Source organism: Phodopus roborovskii, unplaced genomic scaffold (assembly GCF_943737965.1).
Source record: "Phodopus roborovskii unplaced genomic scaffold, PHOROB, whole genome shotgun sequence".
Taxonomy (NCBI): Eukaryota; Metazoa; Chordata; class Mammalia; order Rodentia; family Cricetidae; genus Phodopus; species Phodopus roborovskii.
In genome coordinates, this window is record NW_026125278.1 from 13,531,633 (window position 1) to 13,557,149 (window position 25,517).

Below are 25,517 nucleotides of genomic sequence, written 5' to 3' on the forward strand. Positions count from 1 at the left end.
AAAACACCACACATTTTAGGAAAGTCTGGGTATTAAACGGTCCGAGGGTTTTCTTAGTTGCTATTGGTATATCTCGCTGATTTATTCTTTGTGATTCCCTTTGATAGAGCGTTGGTGGGAGGATGGTCGTGTGGTTGAATTCAAGGGTAGTGAGTTGGGTGTGGAACCGGATTAGTTGAATGCACAGGCTCAGTGCAGCTTCAGGACACACAGGACACAGTGGTGGAGAGTCGAGGAAGTCTGATACCAGTCTCGGAGGCGCAGGGCAGAGTGGGAAGTCTCTGCCTTCCTCCCCTCTCCTCCTTTCTTCTCACCCTCAAAGTGTAAGGAAATAAACGAGTTAGCAGCAAGACACAGACGCTGGTTTAGAACAACTTTGGTTTTATTATTACATAGTCTTTTCAGGCTTTCTGTTTCTGGGTTAGCACAGCCACTCACTATTGAAAGCGCCATCCTCTGAGTGAAGCAGCTGTGTGTGACTGCTTACTTACAGGAGATTCCCCAGATCATGTTTGGTGACTGTCGCTGTCCCCTCCTAGACAGCTGGGGTCATTGGACTCTTACTTGACATTGCAGCCATTCCCTTCCATGCCTCAGGGCCAACTGTATGCGGTTCTGCCCCATTGTCCCAGAAGGCCCAGCACGTTTGTGAGATGGAAGGATAACTGGAGAGGGTTGTCATCTATCCACTGACGGAGGGGGGCAGGGGAGGGGTGTCCTTCTGTATGTTTCTCTTATTGGTTGATGAATAAAGCACTGTATACTCCTCTGGTAAGACAAGACCATGTGGAAATACTTAGATTAGTAGTTATGGGTCAGTAATTAAGCCAGTAAGACACCCCAGCCGTCGGTCAACAGTTTTATAATTAACATAGCGTCTCTGTGTGTTCATTTGGGACTATAGCGGCGGGACCTGGCAGGAGAAGAAACTCCAGCAACAACCCACGCATGCTGGGTGAGACTTTCCATCTGCACCCTTGTAAGTAACCCCACACCCAGACCCTGTAAGTCAGCATTATAAACTGACTGGAGCCCTGAGTAGGACTTGCCTTGTTGCTGAGGCCCCATAATGGGGTGGGAGTCTTTGTTTACATCTCTCCGGGGAGAGAGTTTGGCCACACTCACATTTAATGTTGAAGTCCTGTATGTTAAGTGAACAAGGACCAGTGCATGCTTACTGTTAGTGTTTTGCCTGACTATCGTGGAAAAATAAGAATCAGGGAAAACAGATAGAAACAACAGGAAGAAATAACTTACAACAGAGACAGATGAACGCCAGCAGGTTCCAGTTCCAAGGATGCTTCTGGATGCCCTCTGTCTCCATCCAGCAAGTGAGAGAGAGCTCCCCTACCCCAGACCTACTTCCCCCAGGTCACGGCCCTGCCCCCATCCCCCACTGGGCGTGGTCAGTGCAACAGGTGGGGACAGAGTGAATGCCTTGCTGCACCTGACTTCTTTCCTAGACTGGATCTCTGCATCTGTTTTTCTCGGCTTCTGAGCTTTTCGTCCCTGATATTCCTGGTGTTTGGGGGATGTGATTGTTCTTCAAGATAACAGAAACCTCCCAGGGGCAGCAGAGTCTCACTATTTGATTTGGTTTATTGAAAGAAATTAGGAAAAGCCACAATGAAAAGTATGGAGATACAGTTAAAACCTGTTTATTATATATCTACCAGTGTGGTATTTCCAGTTGCATAATTTTAGTTGCTAATTAGCTTTGCTTTTCTTAGAGCTTATTTTTAACTGGGTTTTCTCTTCCCTTCAGTAATAACAGGAGGGTAGAAAGATTACCTGGACCTTTGTAACGTATAAAGAGCTGCGCTGTGTTTTTTTTTTTTTTTTTTTTTTTTTTTTTTTTAGGTTTAAATTTTCTTTCTCCTTTTGTGACAGTGAACTCCAGAGGGCCTGTGAGAGATAGTTCAGTCAGTGTGTAGAGACGCTCGCCACCAAACCATACACCTCAGTTTGATTCCTTGGACCCACATGATGGAAGGGAAGAGATGGCTTGGCTGTTCTCTGACCTACACTCCTGTGCCCTTGGCATGTGCTCAACAAAACACTTAAAAAAACTACAGGAAGCCCGATGTTTCCATAACCTGATACTTTTCAAAGACTGAATGCTAAAGGAAATAAAGTATAAATAAATTCAATCTAAATAAAGGTAGTAAATATACAAAATAGTTGCTTATGTTGCTCCTGGATGCATGTAATCATGCTGGGCAATTACTAGCATTGAATTTATGGTACTAACCAATTTTAAAAGTGTGGCCCAGAGGTGATTTAGAGGAGGAGGAGGAGGGTGATAGGTTTCAGTTATTGTCTGTAATGGCTTACATTATTAAAAGCTAGGCATAAATGTTTATTCCTTCTTTATATATGTTTGGAGCATTTCAGATCTTCACTAATGGTCCCTAAATCTAATTTTTGTTGGTTAAAGTTTTACTACCACCCAAGCTTATACAAACAAACAAACGCCCATCAGATATGGCGTTCTGCTATGTTGGTCCAGATGTTTTTGTTTGCATGTTTGAGTCCCTTGTTGAAGGCATGTGGTCCTCATGGGAAGTAGTATGGACTATTTTGCTTTGTAGCAGAAGGATTTTCAGGGTGAAATTTCTTAAACACGAAATGAGATCATTGGCAAGCTCCTGGTTTAAACTGTTTGAAAATTTGTTTGATCTGTCCTCTCAGTAGGGGAGAAAAACAGCGATAACCTGGGTATAATATGATAATACTAATTTTTTTCTTAGTCTCTAGGTCATAATGGCAACTGGACAGAAGCTGATGAGGGCGATTCGAGTGTTTGAATTTGGTGGACCAGAAGTGCTGAAGCTCCAGTCCAACGTGGCGGTTCCCGTCCCAAAAGGCCATCAGGTGGGGATAGTTAATCAGTGCAGGCCAAGATCACAAACTGATAACACAATATAAAATATTTTTACAATCTAAGAAGCCCCATAGCCTTTACAAAATCAAACACTTTAGAATTCAAAGTCTATGTAAAACTTCAAAACCTCTTTAAAAGTTCACAGTCTCCTCACTGTGGCTCTTGTAAAAATCACAGTAAGTCAATGCATTCTTACTCTGAGAGGAACAGTCACAATCTGAACACAGCAAAACCAAGCTGCAGTAGTGTCTTCCACATTCCACCAAACCCCAGCTGGGTCGGCCTGTCATTACAGTAAGTAGTCCACTGCCCAACACCAACGCGTCTTTGGCTCCTATTGCTGTGGTGAAACACTCTAATCAAAAGCAGCTTGGGAGTGAGCGGAGCCATTGCGCTCATAGTGGATCATTTGGATCACAGTTCATCGTCCAAATCCAAAGCAGTGAGGGCAGGAACTCAGGCAGGGCGGGAACCCGGAGGCAGGAGCTGACGCAGAGGCCATGGAGTATTGCGGTAAATAAGGATCAGGATAAACAAATAGGCCGAATAGATGTTTATTCAGGGAGAAATAACTTACAACCTAGACAGATGAACACCAGGAAATTCAACCCGATCCTCTCCTGTCCGAGTCACGCCAGAAAGAGAGAGCCTTTCCTGGCCCCCTCCGACCCTCCTTCCTCAGGTCACCTCCGCCCATCGCTCCACCCCCCAATGGGCGTGGTCAGTGCTACAGAAGGACTACCTCACTACAATTCCCCTTTTAGTCTAAAGAAAAGATTTAGGCTTAATACAAAACTATATACAAAACAGTGAATAACAAGTGTGCTCTAAGAAAAGGAAAATCGAGAACAAAATGACCTACATATCTAGTCCTAGGGTGAGGGCATAATTGAGTTTACAATAGAGTTGTCCTAAGCTGGAAAATGTAAGTCTAGTACCTAATATATCTAACTAGGAAGAGAGAATAATAGTTGTGATAGTTTAATCTTCAACCTCATCAAGACCTGAGAAGGAAAATAACAATACTAGAGTAGACAGGAAATGCGGATGGACAACTTCCAAAAGGTGCAGCAAGGACAGAAACAGCAAGCCACCTGAACAGTCACCCTAGGTCTCACAGCGACGTTGGTACACCCAGATTTGGCTAAGGCCAAGAGAACTTGACAGACCACAACAACAGCAGGGAAACAGAATGGCTGTCTTACCCTGACTTGGCAAGGTCAAGCAGTCTTCTATATTTGTCTCCTGCAAGCACATAGGACTGCATGTCCAAATCAGTGGTCAAGGTGGGGGCAATTCTATGCCCAACAGGCCATTAGCTGAGGCGAGATTGAACTCCAGCAGGAGCAACAACAGTGTCCAACATATTTTCGGGAAAGTGCACGGTGCTGTCAGGAGCAACAGTGTCTCATGTCAATGGAGTACTAATATTAAAACATTTAAATGCCATGTTCTGCATGTCTATGAAGTGATTGAAGATTAAGCATCTATATCTGACTAATCTCATAGGTACAGGAAATGTGAGTGAAGATAATCTGTAATACTCGGGAACTTAGCTAAAAGACTGATTAAAACTTTCCTGAGTAAAGCAGGAACAAATACTTAAACAATATAACTATTTACATATACCTACATGTAAATCCCTAAAATAGAGGTAGAGTATAAGTGTCAAGACAAGAGGTAGAACTATAAAGGGCAGCAAGATAAATATCCCAAATTGTATCAATATACAAAATGTCTTGAATACAGGAAAAGTATACATACATAGAATATGGTAAAAAAATAATGTGCATAAATATTATAAGTGGAAACATTTAACACAATATAACAAAATATAAACTTAATTTTACATAGCTTACCACATAGGAATACATAACAATGTAAGCTGTAAAATACTATCTCATTCATACTCAAATTCTCAAGGAAATAGGCTAATCTACTTATATCCCATCTAAACCATACCTTTACCCACCATTCCCTATTCCTGTCTAAAAGATAAACCCGAGTGTAAGCATCACCCAATCCCAAATAACTAAAACCAACCCAAAGACGATGACTATTATCCCAAAATTCCAAGGGTAGGGAAAGGGGGCGTAGTCATATTAAGATTACTTCCTGCTGAAATGGGACGATGATTGCTCCAATGGATCCTGTAGGAAGAAAATTTTTAGCAACCAAATTTCTCAACAGAACTGGCTGTGACATATGTAGTTAGGCACTGTGTGGCAGAAAATTCTTGACTGTAGTTCTATTTGAAACTGGCCAGGGTGTAATAAAAAGGTGCACCATTACAGCTAGCTAGTCATGAGTTGTCTCATGTCAACACTACAATGGAGGGTGCTGCTCACTGGCTTGCTCTCCATGGCTTGCTCAGCCTGCTCAGGGGTGGCCCCGCCCACCATGATCTGGGCCCTCCCACATCGGCGTTTAAGAAGATACCCCATAGGCTAGTGTACAGTCAGACCTCGTGGAAGCAGTTTCTTTACCGAGGTTCCCTGCTCTCAGGGAGCCGTAGTGTGCGCCAGATTGACATAAAAACTGGCCTGGACCCTGGGAAATGCTGTTCCTCGTACATATCTAAGAAGAGGGAGTAGATCTTGTGGACACGTGGAGTTGGCTGGGACACCCCTCTTTCGGCATCCTTTATTGTTTGCTGAAAGTTGAGAGTAGTGTGTAAGCCAGCCTACCTCCCTCCTTACTGCAGACTTAGAATACAGGCTTGTAGGTGGGAGCTTGTTCAGTCTTACCGCGTTGCTCAGTTTTCCTAGCTCCGTCCTTATCCCTGCAGCATCTTTGTAAGGCAGTGCCGCAGCGCTCTGTGTGAACTGAATTGTATCGTCACTACAGGTTCTAATCAAAGTGCACGCCTGTGGTGTCAACCCAGTAGAGACGTATATTCGCTCTGGAACCTACAGTCGAAAACCCACCTTACCCTACACTCCAGGCACTGATGTGGCTGGGGTCATAGAATCCATTGGAGATGGTGTGTCTTCTTTCAAGGTATTCTATTCGTAATTATTTCTATTTTAACTTAACAGCATTGTTTTGAAATTTAGTGATAGCTTTAAAGGCTTTCAAAGGTACCCATTGCACAGTTTCTGCTAGTTGGGGGACTCCTGGTCAGAAAAGAAAGTGTTTCTTATCCAGAGGCCTTGCTTGTCTGCACTGTTGGAAATCAACACCGGGTAATTTCTGTGCCGTCACAACTCACCGAATGAGTTGAGTTGTGGTCCATTTAGTCTCATAGAAACTTGTGAGCGAAGGAAACAGATAGGGAGATGACACGTGGCCCGAACTCTTGTCATGCACAGACAGAATTTTTAAATTTCTTTTCACAAGGTAGAGGAAAGGTTAACTCTTTGGGAGGATAAATAAACCATGAGCACATGCGGCGTCACTATGCCATTTTGGAGTAGACATCAGAGCTGCGATCATGGCTGTCATCACTGTTCTGCCAAAAGACATGCCAGGTGTGGATGGTGTCTTTGTGGCATCTTATGGCTACCCTCTTGCCTCCTAGTTTCCTGGCCTGCTCACCATTGGCACCATAGTCACCAGTATTGCGCTTAATAGGAGGAACGTAACCCGCCCCTGTGCAGGAAGTGAGCCGATTCCTGCAGCTCTCTACTTCTCAGCTCATGGCAGTGTGGCGTCTGCCCCCTCCATCGAGTCTCTAAGACTCTGTTGCTAATGCCACTAATGGTCACTATTCTCCCGGAATCGGCGGCCCTTTTACGTCACTATCCATCTTAACTTCCCGATGACACTTGACACTTTCTGTCGGTTAACTTTTTCTTAAACAACAACAAAGCCAAGACCCAGCCTTTCCTCCGGCTTCTCCGGTGCTGCCTGTGTCCCTTCCTCTTGGCACCTTGTTCTCCATCCTTGCTCTGTGGGTGCTGCCTTAGTCCTGTTAAGCCCGCAGCCCCATCCAGACCTGCTTTCTGTGTTTACTCCCTTCCCGCAGTGGTCCTTAGCCATAGACACCCTCTCATCCTGTTTCCTTCCTCAGCCCATCACTAGGACTGTGTCTGAAATGGTGCTCTCTGGCTGTCAATCAAACAGTTAAATTTCCGTTATGAGTCTCGTTCCTGTGTCTCAGTGCTTAACAGTCCCGTGCCTCTGGCCGCTCCCTTCCTCGACAGGGAAGGTATAGGATATGCCACACTCTTCTCCCTGCTCACTCCCCGGGAGGGGAGGCCCCTCCTCACTCAGTCCCCTCCTCCTGCTGGGTGTGATCCCTGCCGGTAGCGTAGTTTAGGTTGTCTCTATTGAAGTAACTTGACCTGGAATGTATAGGCACCTGCTACCTTCTCCTGTTCCCGGAGCCCGAACTCACATCTGTTTCTTGTGTGCTTTGGTGTTGAAGCAAGACCTCACAGATGTCAGTTCTGTCCCGCGTCCATCGTGTGCTGCATACAAAACTCCCAGAAAATAGCCCCGTAACCCGTATTGATGATTGTGCAAACCCAACGGGCTGGAGTAGCTTCCATGATGATGTAGAGCGGGGATGTTGTGAGCCCTGAGCTGACTTATCTCAGTCTGTCTATCCAAGCCTGCTGACAGGAACGCCCTTTATTGAGGGGAAGGAGCGGGCTTGTATACTGACTCACAGCATGGTGGAGAGCAATCTCAGAGTCAGGAGTATAAGTGTGGGCTTAGCTCCTCCCCAGCAGGTGTGTGTTAGCAATTGGAGGGTGCCAGTAACAACTCTGGGCAAGATGCTCCAGCTGAAAGTGTGGAGTGTTCCAGTTAACAGCTCAGGCTTGCTCAGGGTGCCTGGGGGGGGGCGTCCATGCAGGGCCCTACCCTCACCCCTTCTTTTGACCTAACATCCATCTGCATGGCTCTTTGGAGAGTCTTTGGGAGTGCACACACAGACCGGAAGCCTCCCCCGACCTCGGTGTTAAGAATAGCATCAGACTCTGCTGGAACTGCCTCCCGAGATGTTCCCACTAATGTATTTGAAAAGTGCTTGCTTGATGGCTTTCTTTGTTCTTTACTTCACGAAGCCGCTAACGCATGGGGACATGGAGCGGAACTGACTAGAATCTCTGTTCCCAGGCTGTGGTCCCTCAAGGCTCCGGGATGAATTCTTGCTCCCTTTGAGGTAAAAGCTTTGTTTTGCGGGAGCGGAAGGGAGTACCGTGTCTCAGCATTTGCCACCGGGCTTCCTTCTCTGTGTCACCTCATCCCAGCCCTGTCCTCAGCTCTTGTCATGACTTCCTGACCTGCCTCACACACCCGCGTCCCCCAGCGTTCAATCACCGCCTTCTTTTCTCGGCCCCATCACGCCATGCTTGCTTGCATTACCATGGCATGTCTCCCTGTCCCTCCCCTCCTGGAGGTGGGCGTGCTTGAGATTTGGGACAGTGTGTTGCCTCTGGTGTCCCTCACGTTTTCCTTCTAGCAAGTTCTTAATGTTTGAATCTCACGGAAGTGAACCGGGCTGTTTTCAAGCCATAAAACAGGGACTCCTCTTAACTGATCTTCCTTGCCCGTTCTCAGACGACCCTGCCCAATGCTCACACTTGCCTTTGGCTCTCAGTCTCCTTTTTACGTCCCTCCTACAGCCCAATGCTTTTCACATTTCTTTATCATAGGGCCAGTTTGAGTGTTCTGAGGCCATCATTGCACTGTATTTTACTTGATGGTCTTCCTATTTCTTTTGTCTTTTTCTCCCTAAAGACGCAGGCCCGTGTCCGGGCAGCCAGCATGTGGGGCGTGCTAGAGCAGGTTGTGCGTGCGCTTCCCCCTGACCAGGGGGTAGCAGGTGTCGTTAACAGGGTGCTCTGCTTCCTGCTGTGAGAGGTACGGGGTCTGCTCTGACCGTCCTGCTGATTCAGGGTGATGCTTAGTTGGATGAAGATACTGCACTCATGTGCACTTCTGTTTCCTCATCTGTAGTGGGAGCGATGGAGCACGCCTCTTTCCTATCTTCCCTAGGTCACTGTGGTGGTTATGTACAAGGGTACAGGGTCTTTTTGTAAGTCCCCGCTTAGAAAACATGTGCACAGTGTCAGGGTTTGCTGTTGTTTGTTCATGAGATCCTGAGTTGGAGATATCCATGTGTTAATGGTTATTTCTCACTGAAGGCTGGCATTGTGAGAGTCTCATGCATCTTGGCCTAACCGGAGTCTCAGATGCGCGCCTTCGCCGATCTCTCTTTCAGAGAGGTGACCGGGTCTTCTGCTCCAGCACAGTTTCTGGCGGTTATGCAGAGTTTGCTCTTGCATCGGATCACACTGTCTACCCCCTGCCTGAGACACTGGACTTCAAGCAAGGGGCTGCACTTGGCATCCCATACTTCACAGCCTGCCGAGCTCTGTTCCACAGGTGAGGTGAGCATGGTGACTTCACAGCCAGCCCACTCAGGCAGCCCTCGCCACCTGCCTTCTGCCTGCCCTGTGGCTGCTTGTCAAAAAAGGGCTGCTGGTCGTTTGTCGTTAAGCATTCCTGGGGTCATGACCATCACAGAGGGGACAGAAGTCTGATCATTTTGAGTTAAAAAGAGGAAATCAATCCCCATGAATGGAGATTATTTTCCCAGAAATATTGGAAGGCTCTTCACAGCAACAGAATAGTGACTAAGACTCAGATAAATACTTACCTCAGGGCCTTGAGATTCTGGAAAACGTATTCTAGCCGTTTTCAAGGTGTATTTTATCTCTCAGTGTATATGGTCAGTCGTCATCTTCCCCTACATTTGTACATTTAGGGTATCAGGGCTTTGGATGTCTGTCATGTCAATTTGTCATTCAGACTCTGTCTCTCTCCCTGTCTTCCCTGTTCATAAGCAAGGGTTAGGGAGGCTCCATTGACTGCCAGCTGTAAACTGTGAGCAGTTGGCTCTCATTCTGGAATGAACGGGTCTCAAAACAGGGGCCTTCCTACCGTATTCCCAGAATGAGCTGGGTTATAAGGGGTGTGGTGCTGGCGAAGTGAAGCCTTGCGTGTTTGAATAATGGAGGACTCCCCATGCTGACTTGCCTGTCCCTAGCATTCAGGGTTTTAAACCGTGTGGTAACGTACACAGGTGGAAAGCCTGTATGTTTTATGGGGTGGCGTGGGGGCCTCGGTGACTCAGCACTGCATTTTTGGGAACTGCTCAGATCTGGTTTTCAGAGGTGTGGAGAGGCAAGGATATTTTTTAGCCCTGCCCAAAGCAGTCCACCTGCTGTTAGCTGGGTAACCCTGAACCACGGGACAAAGACTGAGCTAAGAAAACTTGTCCGGGGACACTCTCTGTGGGGACACATGGGCATGAGGGACTCCAGTTCTGGTTCAGAAATTCCACCAGTACACAAAGACGGTAGTGCAGTGCAGCTTCTGTGCCCATCATGGTCAGAGGCAGGCAATAGACATCTGTGGCATCTCTGGAGTGGGTACTGTGGGAGGTGTCTATTCACTGCGGCTCTGGGCAGCACCCTTGAGCCCTGGGGTCAGGATATTTGACTCCATGTCAGGGTGCAGTAGCCCCTCAGTGTTAGCTGAAGCACAGGCAGGGGCTCCTCAGAGATGACGGGAAATGCCAGCTCTTGGTTCGCTTCAGAGGAGAGTAACGGCCCCTCTGCTTTGTTCTGCAGTGCCCGCGCACGAGCTGGGGAAATCGTCCTGGTCCACGGGGCCAGTGGAGGCGTAAGTACCTCTGTTTTTACGTCCGTATTTAAGTGAGCGTGGAGTTATGGGTCTCAAGTAACACTTCCTGAAATCCCTTTACCTTCTTGATTTTTAAAAGTTTTTAAATTATTCTTTAAGGATCTCATACATACACTCAGTGTGCTTGATCTAACCCCCAGATCCCTCCCAACACACTTGTCCTTCCCAGCTTCATGTCCACCTCTTCTTTTAAAATAATCCATTGGGTCCAAAGTCAGTGATGCCCACATGAGAAGCCATTGAGTGCCAAACCCCTGCAGGCCATGCCTTCCTCTCCCAGCCACCATCAGCTGCCAGTAGCTCCTCAGCTGGGACCAGGCCTGGTGCATCCCTCCCCCACCCATGCTGGGACGCGGACATTGTCCATAAAGTCAGTTTGGAGAGCCAATTTTATAGTCACGCTCCCCTACCCTGCCTTTAATGCCACGAAACTTCATAAGATGTGGTCCCTGAGTGGAGTTCATGACTGATGCTGTAGAACTTTGTGCTCAATAAATTCAACAGGGCCCCTCATTTAAAAAAAAAAAAAAATCAATGTGGTGGGTTTCCCACCCATGTTGGGAGCCACGCACCAAGATGGCAGATGTCGACTGGTCTTAAATTATGCGGCGTTTTAAGCCGTTCAGAGGTTAACAGTAGCTGTTCCCTATCCCAGTAGTTAGCAAAATAAGGCTCATGAGACCTCTTGGGCAGTGGTCAGCTTCTCGACATTCGAGCAGTGCCTGGTTTATAGCTGTGTGCTCAGCACCACAAGCCAAGCCTGAGAACGCTAACATTTAGTGGGGAACGGATTCAGAACATAGCACCTAAGCCCCTTTGGGAAACCACCAAGCAGCAAGTGTTGTACTCCTCCTCAGGAACCTTACTGCAGTCTGTCTCCAAGGAGCATGGAGAGAAAGCTAGAGCGATGCATTTGGAATTCAAACTCCAGCACAGAGAGACTTTGGAAATGTTGGAGACAAGATGTCACGTTGTTTAAACCCAGGGCCTGGGGCATAATGGCTCACCTTCAGTTCTGGGTGTTCCGGGGAGGGTATGGAAAGGGTTAACTCTAGGGCAGCATGCCCCATGGGATGATGGTAGTGCCCTGACAGTATGACCCTGCCTCTAAAAGTGCCAGGTAACTCAAAAAGTCAGGCCACTTTGTATCTTAGGAGATGGACTTCCTTATTTCCTGGATGACTCAAAGAAATCACTCCTGGGGGATTTCACAAATCAGACCATTTATCAAGAAGCCCAAGGTGTCTCCACAGCTTGAGAAAACACAGCAGCTGGACTCGCTGTTTACCATCACCAAAGGCTGGTGCTGGATGCGGTTTAAATTTAACCTAATAACCAAAGGGTTGAAAAGCACCTGTGTCCCTTTAAACTGCTGTGGCTTTCTCAGAGCCTGGCGCCCTGTAGAGAAGAGAGATCTTGGTTCAGTGGAGAGAGAGGAATTTAAAGGAAGTCGATCTATTCCCTCCACCCTCCCACACGTAGAAAGCCGTGTCGCTTCAGAGGGATCGGTTTGCCTTTTTAAAAGGTACAATCCAAACCGTTGGTTTTCAGAGCTGGCCAGAACAGGCTGTGTGCCGGGCACATGCAGTAAGTGCCTGTGATCCCCCTGCCCTATCTGAGGGAGACAGCGCTGGCTTTGGCCTGGCTTCTGTCTGTACTCTCCACTTAGTCCACATTCCTGTGGTTTTAAAGTGATGTGGACTCACGAACACAGCCGCTGTCCCAGTATGTTGGCGGGGAGTGCCTCATTTTAGTGTTAGCAAATAAGTTGGAGAAAAATAGCTGACAGGTAATGGTGTGTAATCTCTTGGGCAAGAAAACAGCAGGCAGAGCCATTCAGAAGACTCTTGAGTGGCCCCTCAAAGGGTAACGTTATGTGATATGCTTGCGTTAAGTCTGTGCCTTAAGGCGTGTGATTTTACTAGAGTCATAGTGTTAATAGAAAATGTAAGTCATGGGAATAGATTGAGATGGCCCTACAGGGCAGTGTTTCGCCCAGTGGGCTGTGGAGTCCTGCGTGCCTGTTTTTGTTAGATTGTGGAAACCCTGCCATAGCCTGACTTGCATGGCCTCATCCGCCCCAGAGACCTTACAGTCTTAGCCCAGGCTGCTAGAATTACTCCCGCTCACGTGAGTTTTTTTCATTGTAATTGTCTTCCCATTGGCCGTCCAGACCACAGCTTCCTTCACTTTTAATGGAGCACTTGTGGGTCTGTGCATGCTCTTGGCGATCGGAGGACAACATGCATGAGCTGGTTCCCCACTCCTACAGCATGGTTCCTGACGTGGCCCCGTGGGAGGCAGTCTAGCCTACTTACTGATCCTAAGTCAGCATGCGTCATTATGTGATCTGTGAAGTGTACGGTGTTAGAATGTATGGCTTTGACAAGGTGGGGTGACACTCACAAAGGAGGCTTGGCTTTGAAAACTGGTATGGATATGGAATTGCTGCCTTGAGTTTCATTAAAAAACAATTCAATAAATTTTGACCTGGGAGTAGGAAGAATTTCCATCAGTTTCTGAAGTGTGCCTAAATATGCCTGCCACTTTTGCATTACATGTTTATGTGTAGTGCCATTCTTACCCTTGACAATTACAAAGTCAGAATAATGGGTTAAACTCTGAGAGGTCGGATTGATTTGTCTGTTTCTTGTGTCCACATGCCTAAGGCTGTGTACAAGCTTCTCAGGCCAAGAGGAGTCCTGAGTGGAAAATGCCGGTCACTGGCTCTCACCTCTACCTCAGGCTGAAAGGGCAGTCCTCTCCCAGTGTGGCTGGGGAAGAAATCTCCTCACCAAACCTCAGACTGCAGACTGCAGCCTCCTCCTCTTATACCTCTTAGATCCCGGGATTAAAGTGCTGAGATCACCTTTGTGTGAGCTGTTTCTCTTTAGAACTAGATCAATTTCATGTAGCTCAGCGTGGCTTTGAACTAACAGACATAGATCCATCTGCCTGTCTCGAGTCCTGGCTAGCTAGTATGGCTCTGGGATTAAAGGTGCGTATCACCACCACCTGGCTCTGTGTCTTGTGTGGCTGGCCTTGGCAAGCTTTAATAGATCATATATAACATGTCACCACAGTCCTGGTCTGTGTATGAAATGCTGGTCTTTAATGGAAAGTAGCAGCCAAACATGGCAGCTCATGCTGAGAACTCTAACACATAGGAGGCTGAGGCTGAGGCTCACGATGAGTTCAGGACAGCGTGGGCTATGTGATGAGTTTCTCAAAAGAAAAAGAAATGGGGAGTTGGAGAGATGGCTCAGTGGTTTCAGGACACTGACTGCTCTTCCGTAGGACCCAGGTTCAATTCCCAGCACTTGCGTGGCAGCTCACACCTGGCTGCAAGTCCACTATCTGACACCCTCACACAGACATACATACAGGCAAAACACCAATGCACATAAAATAGAAATAAACAAACGATTAAAAAGAAAAGAAAAAAGAAATGACTGAGCAGTTACCTTTTTTCAAGCAGCGAGTGCTTTTCCAAATTGACTTTGAATAAAACGGGGTATAAAAGCTTATGATAAATCACAGCTGGGAAGGGTTTGTTTCCCTTGGAAAATAAGAGCAAATGGATGCAGTCAGGAAGCCCGCGCCCTGATTTGGTAGGGCTGTTCTCAGTGGCGTGATTTTTATACCCTGTGTCTAGAGGTTCCAGCTGTCACCACCCCTTGAGTGTCTGGGGTCTCGGGTGATTGCCATGGCTCTCAATATTGTCCAGGGCCGTTTTGCTCTGGACCTTGGGCTCTGACTTTTGTCTCTGCCAGGTGATCTCTCCCAGAGCCAAGTCATCATCTTCCTGCCTTTTGACCTTGTTCCCGCTGGACCCACGTGGCCAACTCCTCACTTCCCATCGGCTAGTGTCCCTCCCTCTCCTCCCTCCCTCTCCTCTCCTCCAGCCCCTCTCCACACCCCTCTCCCAGGCTGTTTTGTTATTCTCCCTGGTACTTTCTGTTAGCTTCACCGAGTTGTTTGTCCCTTCACTATCTTCCTTTGTCTTTAGAATGTACTTTCTTTTACATTCAGTCCATGGGCAGGACAAGACAGGCTCTCAGTAAATGTGAGCCCATGGGCCTATGTCTCTGACTTAAATGGTAGAGGCCTTAATGCTTGTTATAAAGAATGAAGTATTTAATTGATTAGTTATCGCCAGGAAGCAGCGTTGAGGCCATTTTTAAAGCCTGCACCTCCTGCACGAAGCAGGTATTAGCAGGTGCTCTCACACAGTGGTTAGTGGTCCCCTTATGCAGTCTAATCCTGCATCGTTCCGCTGTGGGAGACTGGGTAAGATATTCCTGTTCCTCGTCAGCGTAAGGCAGGTACAGATGATGGAGACCTCCCCCAGCACGGTGCAGGTAAGCTGAGCACAGTGTGTGTCACCAGCATGGTGTGGATGGATATGAACGCAAAGCTGGTTTCCTCCTCACCCTGGGGACAGGTTATACACTAGGACAGCGGTTCTCAGCCTTCCTGATGCTGGACTCTTTAATACAGTTCCTCACACTATGGTGACCCCCTACCATAAAATTATTTCCTTGCTAGTTCATGACTGTAATCTTGCTACAGTGTGAATCGTAGTGTGGACATCTGATGTGCAGGACACCTGCTCTGCGGCCCTGTGAGGTTGGGAAACACTGCACTGGAGATCTGCAGTTCCCGGAGGCACCGAAGGCTTCTCAGGGATGCAGAGAATGTGTAACGCCAGGCTTATACTTTGTTTTTCAGGTTGGATTAGCTACATGCCAGATTGCCAGAGCTCACGGCTTAAAGGTTTTGGGCACAGCTGGTTCCGAGGAAGGAAAAAAGCTTGTTCTGCAAAACGGGGCTCATGAAGTGTTTGATCACAAAGAAGTCAATTATATTGATAAAATCAAGGTAGAGTTTTCCGCAGTTTTACAAAAGCCGAACATTGCTTCTTGGAGATTTACTCTTTTCAAAAACAAGTTATTTTAACTCCTACCCTTCGAATGCATAAATAAGATTTTGCTTAATGAATGAGATTGCTTGATTTTCATGTCTATGTGAACTCTTATCCCTGTGTGTGTTTTGATTGATTTAAAAGGCACAGGCGTCTAGTTTTCAGCCTTTGCTCTCATGCTTACCTTGTGCATGCATACTAAACAAGACGGAGTTTTCTGGAGTCCGATGGCTCAAGAAGTTGAAAGATCGCGTTCTAAGTAAAGTTTGTAGCTGCAAGATGCTCTTAGGGCAGCTGCTGGGGTGTGAAATTCCCATTGCAGTCCAGGTTCCCAGAATTGCAGGACACATGTATCTGTCCTGAAAAGATGCTGCTTGCTAACGGGGTCCTTGGGGAAGGATTATCACTGTGCCGCCCACCATGGCGAGGAGGGTTCGGGTGATGGTGGCATACGGCACACTTCATACAGGATCTTATCTGTCTGCCTGTTTTGCCTGGCGAGCACTCTGCCGCTGACTTCTATCCCCAACCCTCACCTCAGCCCTCAAGTCCCTATCTGTAATCTGCTAATAACTCACTCAAGTATTCCCAGGGCCCTCTTCGTCCTTCTTGTACGCAGTTTCATCTTCCTTGTCCTCTGTGGAAATTCCCTTGACCAGTGTAGGCCATTAAACTTTAACCCTTTCCTTCTGTTACTCATATTAACCCTTTCCTTCTGTTACTCATATTAAACTTTAACCCTTTCCTTCTGTTACTCATATTAAACTTTAACCCTTTCCTTCTGTTACTCATGGCTTTGCCTGCTAACACTGTATTCAACCCTTATGCAAAAGCTGTGCTTTTACTCAGGACTTATGTAAAAGATATGCTTGTAGTGTTTTCCACCCAAATTCCTGGTTTAAACTGTACAGCATCCATTCTTTGAACTCTCTCCAATGCCTTGGTGGAAGTATTCACTTTGTTAAAATAAAATAAAGCAAATGTAATATAAAATAACTGTAATATTGCTGACTCTTCAAGGACAATTTTTAAATATGGAGACTCAATACCTTACAGTGCATACAGAAAGAATTAGTGTAGCAAGCCATCCACCCACAGACACAAACCTGCAGCATCCACCCACAGATACAGACCTGCAGCCATCCACCCACAGACACAGACCTACAGCATCCACCCACAGATACAGACCTGCAGCCATTCACCCACAAATACAAACCTACAGCATCCGCCTACAGATACAGACCTACAGCATCCGCCTACAGATATAAACCTACAGCATCCGCCTACAGATACAGACCTGCAGCCATTCATCCACAGATATAAACCTACAGCCACCCCCCCATACCTACTCATACATATACACACACATCCACACATCCACACACACACACACACACCCAAACATACACACTCAGGCATGCACGCACACACACGTGCACACACACACACACACGTGCACACACACACCACGAGCACCAATGGAACACTCCTCAGGTTTGAGAAGTTTTGATTTGTTACTCTCTGTAAACATTGTTAATATTGGGAAATTTTTAACTATGGAAAAGTATTTTATATTCAGGTTGACTAGCGCGCACACACAGAGAGACTACATACAGATTTACGTATTCTGGCAGTTTATCCGGTGCCTCTTAGTCTTCACACCGAAGTCTTGGTGTTTGCTATTGCCTTGTAATGGAGTCATTTTATTAACGCATGCACTTAGTCTTAAAAACGTAGCATTTGCCTGACATCTGAAACACATCCCGTGGAACATGCTACTGGAGAGGCAATTTTACAGTCCTCCACCTCTATCTCCTCCCTTTCATGGTGCAGGAGTCTGTCGGTGACAAGGGGGTCGATGTGGTTGTTGAGATGCTGGCGAATGTAAACCTGAATAATGACTTGAAGCTTCTGTCCCGTGGAGGACGGGTGATCGTAAGTACCATTCTTCATCCCTTTGGTTTCCTCTGCCATTTTACCCCACTCCAGAGTAATCTCGCTCTGTACCTGCTGTTTTCATGACAGGTTGTTGGCTGTAGAGGTCCTATTGAAATAAACCCACGGGACACCATGGCAAAGGAGACGAGTATAATTGGAGTTTCTCTCTTTTCATCCACCAAGGTAGGGAAGGGGCGGCTCTGGTGTCGCTGATGGAAACACAGGGAGTTCTGTCCGGTCAGCAGATTTGCAGTCAGAGTACATGTGAGCTTGGTCACCCGACTAGAGAGGTAGATATCAGTCAGTCACTAGATGGTCTATGAGGGCATCCGTGTAATCCAGTCTGTGTTTGGGAGAAGGCATACTAACCAACCGCAGCTATTTCAAGACAGTATTTCATATACTAACACTGCCCTAGGCAGTGTGAGTGACAGAATTAACAGGTAGTTCTGGGCAAACTTGAATTCTGCACATCTGCAAGAGGACTTCCTGGTATGGCTCTCAGATATCGAAGTTCCCAATGCCCGTGAACATGAGTCACGTGGTTCACTGCCAGGAAGTAAAACACCAAAAGGTTTTAATCTCTTTCCTCCAGGAGGAATTTCAACAGTTCGCCGGCATCCTCCAAGCAGGAATGGAAAAAGGTTGGGTGAAACCCATGATAGGTTCTGAGTACCCATTGGAGAAGGTAGTCCAGGCCCATGAAGACATCATCCACAGCAGTGGGAAGACCGGAAAAATGGTTCTTCTCTTAGTATGACCAACTCTTTCCCGGATGCCTTGTGTCGTTGGGACACCTTCTTCCCCAAGTCTTTCTTACGTCATCTTTAATCAGCGTTCATGTCATTGAGTTTCATGAATTAAACTTTAGGGAGTGGGCACGATGGAGTAACGTGGCGGAGATGAGCGAGATGTCTTACATGGTGTTGGCATGCATCTCAAAACTGTTTCTGCTTCTCTCTCTCTCTGTTTTCTTTGTTTGGTTCATGCTGGCCCTGAACTCATGGTGACCTGTCTGTCCCAGCCTTCTAAGTGCTGGGTTAGAAGTCATGGACGGCCACACACAGCCTCATTTCAGAACTTCTTACTTCGTTAACTTTAAGCATCTGAATAAAATGTACGAGTTCAAAGTGAGACTATTGATCTCCATGGGCTTCCAAACCTACCTAGCTTCATTTAAGGGTCACCAGTCCTCTGATCAGCCTTGGCTGTTGTGGACTCTGAAGGTTTTCTGGGCTGAAAAAAAAAAAAAAACAAAAAAAAACATCTTTTTAAAACTAGTATCATCATCTGAGCCTGTAGGCTCCTGGAAAGGGCAAACACGAGCAATACGGGGAGAGCTGTCAGCCAGTTCCCCTAACACTTCTGAAAATGCTAGCGTGCTCACCGCATGCTGCTCACCAGCTGTGTCTTGGGAGGCCAGCGACATCCTGGGTCTGTGGTACAGTACAGATACCCATTAAGGGATTCGTGGTTGTAAGTTCACAAGTTTAACACATTAAGGAAGGGCTGCTGTGGCTCACAGTGTCGTGACGAGCGGATTCTGTAGAGCGCTGAAGCCGGTGCCTGTCTCTCTCACTGGGCAGCAGATGCCTCATTTCTCTTAGCTCCCGGCCTTGTGGCTGCTTCGGAGGCCTGATCTACAGAGGAGTTCTTTTAGACTAAATGAAAGGACGGCCACTTGGAAATCTCACACCAGTTCCTGTCCAAGGAGATATGTTTGGTCACTCACTCTTGTGTTTTTTCTCCACGTGGTGAGCATATCACCCTGTTTCTTGTTGGATTATGTGGGTAATTGCCATGTTTCATTTGTTCCATAGAACATTCGTTTGCAGCCTGAACCTAGACCTCTGAGAAGCAGTGAGCAGAGATCGCTGTTCATGCGGCTGGGGATGCAGCCACTGATAGCTTTGATGTATGCGCTGTGTGTTTCAGCCATTACCGTGGCCTAAGCTTAGCCACTGTTATCTTACTGCTGAACTGTCCTGTGAAAGAACATTTAACAAAGCCCAGAGAGACAATGTCTTGGATCCTTAGGGTAGTGTTTTTTTTTTTTTTTTTTTTTTTTTTTTTTTTTTTAAATGCAGAGAGATAAAGGAATGATGCTTGCATGGACAGTGTGATCTGTTTGCACATTGCCTTGTGAACAGGAGCTAACACACATGGATCGCATGCTACTTCACAGCCGTTGCTATAGGCCAGGCACGCCTGAGGGTAGAACTAGCCACACTTGAGTTAACTTCCAGGTGTAAGGTGTTGCAGCACCAGGCCTGGTTCCGTGCAGATCTCTCTGTAATCCTGGCTTTAGTTCTGCACCACTGCAGTCAGAAATGAGGACCCAGGGCCCAGATCACCAGGGGCCAACCCCCATGAAAGGCAGATAATGATCATCTCACTGCTGGATCTTCTGCATTTCTGCTCTTGGGTTCTTTTGAGTTCTATGCCCAAGACTCATGTTGGAGAACAAGGTGATAAGCGGCTCTGATCCCCAACGCTGTGACAGCATCCTCATGGGCACATGACCAGGAGCTTGGAGTGGAGTGGATTTTTTTACCCCCCTGACTATTGATGTTAAACTTCAAGCTCTTGAACTTACCTCCCAAAGTCTCTGGCTTACTATTCCTCTGGCTTCCATGACATCAAACAGCCAGCTGCCCAGCTCCGGTCTGCATGGGCTCCTCTCGTTTTCCTGACTGTCAATCATCCTCACCTGGCTCTGCTTATCTGCTGATTGGCTCATAGTCACTGAGGCTCAGTCTGTTCACCAGTAGCTCAGCAGCTGTCAAGTGTGGGAAGACACTGTGCTGGATTCGGAGGTGACAAGATACGTAAAACATGACCCATGTCCCAGGGAGGGTCCATTGCGGAGTGGGTATATTTCTCACCATTGGAGGGGGCACCTGTCAGGGATCCCCAGAGAAACTCACCATCAAGGCACATGCTGAGAGGGTTTGAAGGAATTCCCTCAAAACAGATGCAGGGGCAGCAGGGGCAGAATGTGGGTTGGGCTTTTTCCTTTGGAGTTCTGAAGCAGAATTCTCTCTATGGAATTTCAGTTTTCATTATTAAATGCTTCAACTCATTGGAAATAGCCTCCCTGTGCTATTGAAGAAATGTCCTTAGAATATGTAAGCAGATAAGACATGACTATGTTGACATGTAACCAATCAGCACAGGTGACAGGACACGGGTCAGCCGCTTCATGTCACTTGGAAGTCCTACCTGCACGTTTAACTCTTGTGGTGATGCTCTTTGTCAGCTTTTTATACCTGCTCTGACCATAGAACCACGGCTGGGGACAAACTTAGACACTTCCGTCCATAACATCCTTAGGTAAACATAAAAGCGGGAAATTACACGTGTTCCTAGGATGCCCACGATTCTGAGGATAAAGAGCCGGTTTTCTCTACCGGGTAATTTCCAAGAACAATAAAACTGTCAGGTCAGTCTGACCTGACTTAGCTTCCTCACTCAGTCCACATCCCAAGGCAGGAAACCACCCCAGCACAACCCTTAGCCATCTCTAACAGTGCCAGTTTTGAGTCTGATGCTTTTTAAAAGTGCTATTTAAAATTGCCATAGCAGTTTTATCACTTTATAGAGCCCACACAAGGCCTAAGGAGTATTATGTCATAGAAACCGAGATTCACTGTTGTCTGCCAGTGGCCTGTCAGACCGTGATGGCCTATGTGTGTCCCTTTAGAGTAAGCGTGGACTGATTCCCAAACCAATGTGTGATACAAACATTCATTGAGCATGGGCTGAGTATGTAACGGGAAGAATTCCCCTTCAGCTGAGAATTCAATCTAAGACTCAGAGGAGTAGTGAAGTACCCATTGCCGCACGGGACAGGCGCCGGCGTGACCTGGGGGAACTAGGTCTGGGGTCCTGGACCCCAGCAATCTCTTGCTTCCTGCTTGGAGACGGAGAGCACCCTTGGGACGGGAACCTGCCTGCGGCCATCTGTTTCTGGTGTAAGTGATTTCTCCCCGAATAAACATCCATCAGCCTATTTGTTTCCCCTGATTCTTATTTATCCATGGTACAGAGATACCAGGGGGAAGTTCGTAATTCTCTGAGTGAGCAACAGGTCCTTGGTCAGTGCATAAGGAGTCACCCCTCACAATACATAGTCAAGGGCTTACAAGGGTTGGGGGATGCTGTCATAATCTTGTCTACAGGACCATTGTAGGGTAATCTTCTGTCCCTGCCCTAAAAGAGATTTCCTCTGGAGCTAAGTAACATTTTCAGAGGCAGAAATTGTGGGTTTTTAATTAGGACAGTATCTAGATCATGGTATGTAAATGGGTTTTTTGTTATTTGTTTTTTGGATTTTTTGGTTTGTTTGTCTTATAAAGCAACCAGAAGTAACAGTTCCTGGTTTACTATTCTACATAAAAAAAACTACTTACAGGACTGGAGAGATGGCTCTTAGTTAAGAGCACTGACTGTTCTTCCCAGTTCCCAGCAACCACATGGTGGCTCACAACCATCCTTAATGAGATCTGGTGCCCTCTTCTGGCCTGAATAAATAAATCTTAAAAAGCAAAACGAAACCACCTACAAAGACTTGTTATGCTAGGTACTAAAGTGACAGACACCACCATCCACTGGGAATTTCTGTTGTTTGAGTCACTGAGCTAAAGTAGGTAGGAAGAAGTTCAAATTGAGCATTGCTTCTAGGACACAAGCACTACGGGCCTGGAAAGCCACACACCTGTCAATGGAGGCAGAGGTACACTGTGTCCTTTTCTCTGCAGTAACCCCAAGGGCCCAGGCGTCAACTGCTTGCTTGGTGTTCTGCTCGGTGGTCCTGAGAGGTGGCAGGGCCTTCAACAGGTGGAGCTGGCAGAGGTTCTACGTCACAGGGCGTGCCTGCAAGGGGACTGTGGCACTCCAGTCCTTTCCTTTAGTGTCTGTGGAAAGGGTGGCGGGGCTTCGTGCACCACATGCTTCTGCTGTGATGAACATCGCGGGCCACTGCCCCGCAGCCACGAAGTCAACAACTCATGGACCTGAAACAAACCTTTTCTAGTTTAGTGGACCGTCTGGAGTGTTAACAGGGGTGGCAAACTAGTTAGACCAGATTGACAGTAGCTACCCAGAAAGTATCTTGAACACAGAAGTTGATCGGAGGACCCCTGTGCTGCAGTGCTGGCAGCACACTTCAGCAATGCAGAGCATCTGATATTCGAGGCCAAACGACCCCCAAACCCAGACATCACGCCTTGGTACAGTAAACACATGGATGGACACAAGGAGTTAAGAGGCTACTTTCCTACAAGTACAGATTCGAAATGACTGGAGCTCTCTACGGACAGGAAGGAGGGATCATGTGCACAGGTAAAGTCAGGGTTCAGAAAGACACAAGACCTAGCTGTAAATGCCAGATCTATTGTGGACCGGCTGTGGAACCAGAGCCAATGTGAAAAACACTGCTGGAGATAAAAGAGACACTTTAAGGTGTCTGAAATCCGCATAATTAGATTTGGAAAGTGCATTAGGTCTTTTCTCATAGCTAGGACAAAATGCCTGACTAAAGTGACCAATGGAAGGAAGAAGGGCTTCTTAAAGTTCATAGCGTGAGCTGTCCAGTCCTTCAGGTCTGGGAAAGGGTGGTGCGGTTGGTGTGCCGTGCTGGACACCGTCAGGATCAGGGGGACATGAGGATACCGCTTATTTCCCCTTTAACAGTCTAGGCTCCTTACGAGCACGGTAGGTCTGTGGACATTCCTTCACAGATGTGCCCAGAAGTGTGTGCCTCCTGGGCGATTTTACACCCAGCCACGTGAACAATGGAGTGTAACCACTGTACAAAGGAACACAGAAGAGTCATTACTTATGGACGAAGGCAAACAGGAGATCTTGATGGGTTCGAAAGGCAGCCGATGAGAGTATAAAAAAATCCATAGACAGCCACAATGATCTTTCAGAGAAAATGGGAAATGTCATAATTGCAACGTTACTGTGATTACTAGTTTAAAATACAATGGAAATGAAGTAGCCAAATTTATGAGAAACACACAGGGGGCTTTAGAAAGAGAACTGTAAGATTCTCATTCCCTTGTAACACGCAGAGATAACCAAAAAGTGCTGTGAAGGGCCTCCCTTTGTATTCTCAGCCTTCACAGTAATTTATAACAAAATTGCAGTATACATTTTTAGAAGCTTCATAAAACTTCTCAAGTAGTTTTTAGAGGGAGGAAACAGACAAAAATCAGAAAGAAAAAAAAACCTAACAACTTTTAAAGGCCGAGGAACTTTTTAAAGTTCGGCTGTGTTTTATATTGTGATATTAATACTAACGTGAGAGCTTGGGGATAGACAAGAAAGGAAAGGTTGTGGTTATCAGTGATGTGTCAGGTTGACAAGGGGACTGATTAGTTTTGAGCCAACTTGGACAAGAACTTGAGTCATTTTGGAAGAGGGAACTTCAAATGAGAAAATGCCTTTGTAAGGCCTGTAAGCATTGTGGGGGCATTTCCTTGGTTAATTATGATTGATGTTGAAAGCTCCAGCCCACTGGACTGATTAAGAAAGCAGTATGAGCAAGCCATGGGGAACAAACCAATAGACCGCATCCCTCCATGGCCTCTTCGGTCCCCGACTCAAAGTTCATGGCTTTCCTTCATGGAGGACTATAAGCCGTGAGATGAAATAAACCCTTTCCCTTCACGTTGCTTTTAGTAATATTCCTTACACCAGCAATAGGAGGCGAATTAAGGCAGTAGGTCATGATTAATTATTGTCTTTTAAATAACAAGTTGTCCTCTTCAACACTTCATTTTATCTTAAAGGCCCTCCCCCTCCCTCCCCCTCTCTCCCCCTCCGTCCCCCACCTCCCTCCCTTCCCCTCCCTCCCTCTCCCTCCCCCTCCTTCCCTCCCCCTCCCCGTCCTTCCCTCCCCCTCCTCCTCCCTCCTTTCCCCTCCTCTTCCCTCCCCCTCCCTCCCCCTCCTTCCCTCCCCCTCCCCGTCCTTCCCTCCCCCTCCTCCTCCCTCCCTTCCCCTCCTCTTCCCTCCCCCTCCCTCCCCCTCCCTCTCCTTCCCTCCCCCACCTCCCTCCCTCCTTCTTTTCCTGTTCATATGTGCCAGTGGGTGTGAAGGCCATACGAGAATGTGTAGGAGCCTGCTCTCTCCTTCCACCATGTCGGGTCTGGGGCTTGAACTTAGATCACCAGACTTAGCAACAAGCACACACTGAGCTATTGCTAGCCACTCTTCACTCAAAAAGAAAAAAAAAAAAGACAGATTATTTGTCTAGTGATGGATACGATTAAAAGGGATCTGATTAAAATACGATCTGATTAAAAGGGAAACCCCACCTTTGAACCTCTGGGATTGAGCTGTTCATCATCCATTGTGGTTTGCCTAAACACTGAGGTGAACTCAGACTTCTGCATCGTCTGTGGGAGCTTTCCTTGATCCCAGCCTGACGTGTGAAATACCACGGTAAGTATCGCTCCTCCTCAAAGTGCTTTTGGTAGCGTGATCACTGTGTTTCAACAACGCAGACTCTACATCTTATCTGGTAAAATATTATTTTGCTTAGAATTTGGTACCGAACTTTGTCTTACTGTGTTTCTTTGTTGTCAGGACTTTTATGTGCCCTGTGGTTCATTACAGTGTAAGTCCTGGTTTATTAGGTGATTTCACTTAGTCTTGTTTACAGGCCCATTACCCCGCTCCTAAGTGCTCCTCAGATTATGTCCCCATTTTATGTCCATGCAGCTACATTTCCTCATAAACAAAAACCCTTAAGTTGCTGGGATTCTTTATGTCTTTATTGCCAGCCTGTTAGTTCACCAAATGAAGAACACTCATTCCTTACATCTTGTTCCATCCAACGATGGGCAACCGGAGTGTATTTCCTTCCTTACAATGAAGAAAGCAGAACTTTGTATTTACAAACTTACTGGCACCCTTTTGTCCTGGTCTGGCTTGTATAGCTGTGACATACAACTGTGTCTCTGAATCCCATCGCAGCAGCCTCTGTGGGAACTTGGGTTTATGGAGTCCTGGGTTTTCACACTTCACATCACACTTCTTTCCCACCCTGCCTTCTGGAACATGGTTCTCCTTTCCCAGAGCTCCTTGGCTTTCTCTCCACTCAC

At 46.8% G+C, this 25,517-nt stretch overlaps 1 protein-coding gene across 1 annotated transcript; it reads left to right on the forward strand.

Moving 5' to 3' along the window:
• Window positions 1-904: 904 nt before the first annotated feature.
• On the forward strand, window positions 905-18,539 carry Cryz (crystallin zeta). The gene is made up of 9 exons (XM_051195642.1): window positions 905-979; window positions 2,751-2,874; window positions 5,732-5,884; window positions 9,057-9,220; window positions 10,471-10,522; window positions 15,275-15,424; window positions 17,301-17,402; window positions 17,493-17,588; window positions 18,001-18,539. The coding sequence occupies exons 2-9, from the start codon at window positions 2,764-2,766 to the stop codon at window positions 18,163-18,165; spliced, it is 993 nt and encodes a 330-aa protein (XP_051051599.1). The 5' UTR covers window positions 905-979; window positions 2,751-2,763; the 3' UTR covers window positions 18,166-18,539.
• The last annotated feature ends 6,978 nt before the right edge of the window (window positions 18,540-25,517 follow it).

What these genes read in the sequence shown, in the direction of transcription:
- Cryz (XM_051195642.1), top strand. Translation starts at nt 2,764, where the DNA reads ATGGCAACTGGACAGAAGCTGATGAGGGCGATTCGAGTGTTTGAATTT. An exon ending in CCGTCCCAAAAGGCCATCAG is followed by an intron (nt 2,875 to 5,731) that starts GTGGGGATAGTT and finishes TCGTCACTACAG; the next exon opens with GTTCTAATCAAAGTGCACGC. An exon ending in CTCTCTTTTCATCCACCAAG is followed by an intron (nt 17,589 to 18,000) that starts GTAGGGAAGGGG and finishes TCTTTCCTCCAG; the next exon opens with GAGGAATTTCAACAGTTCGC.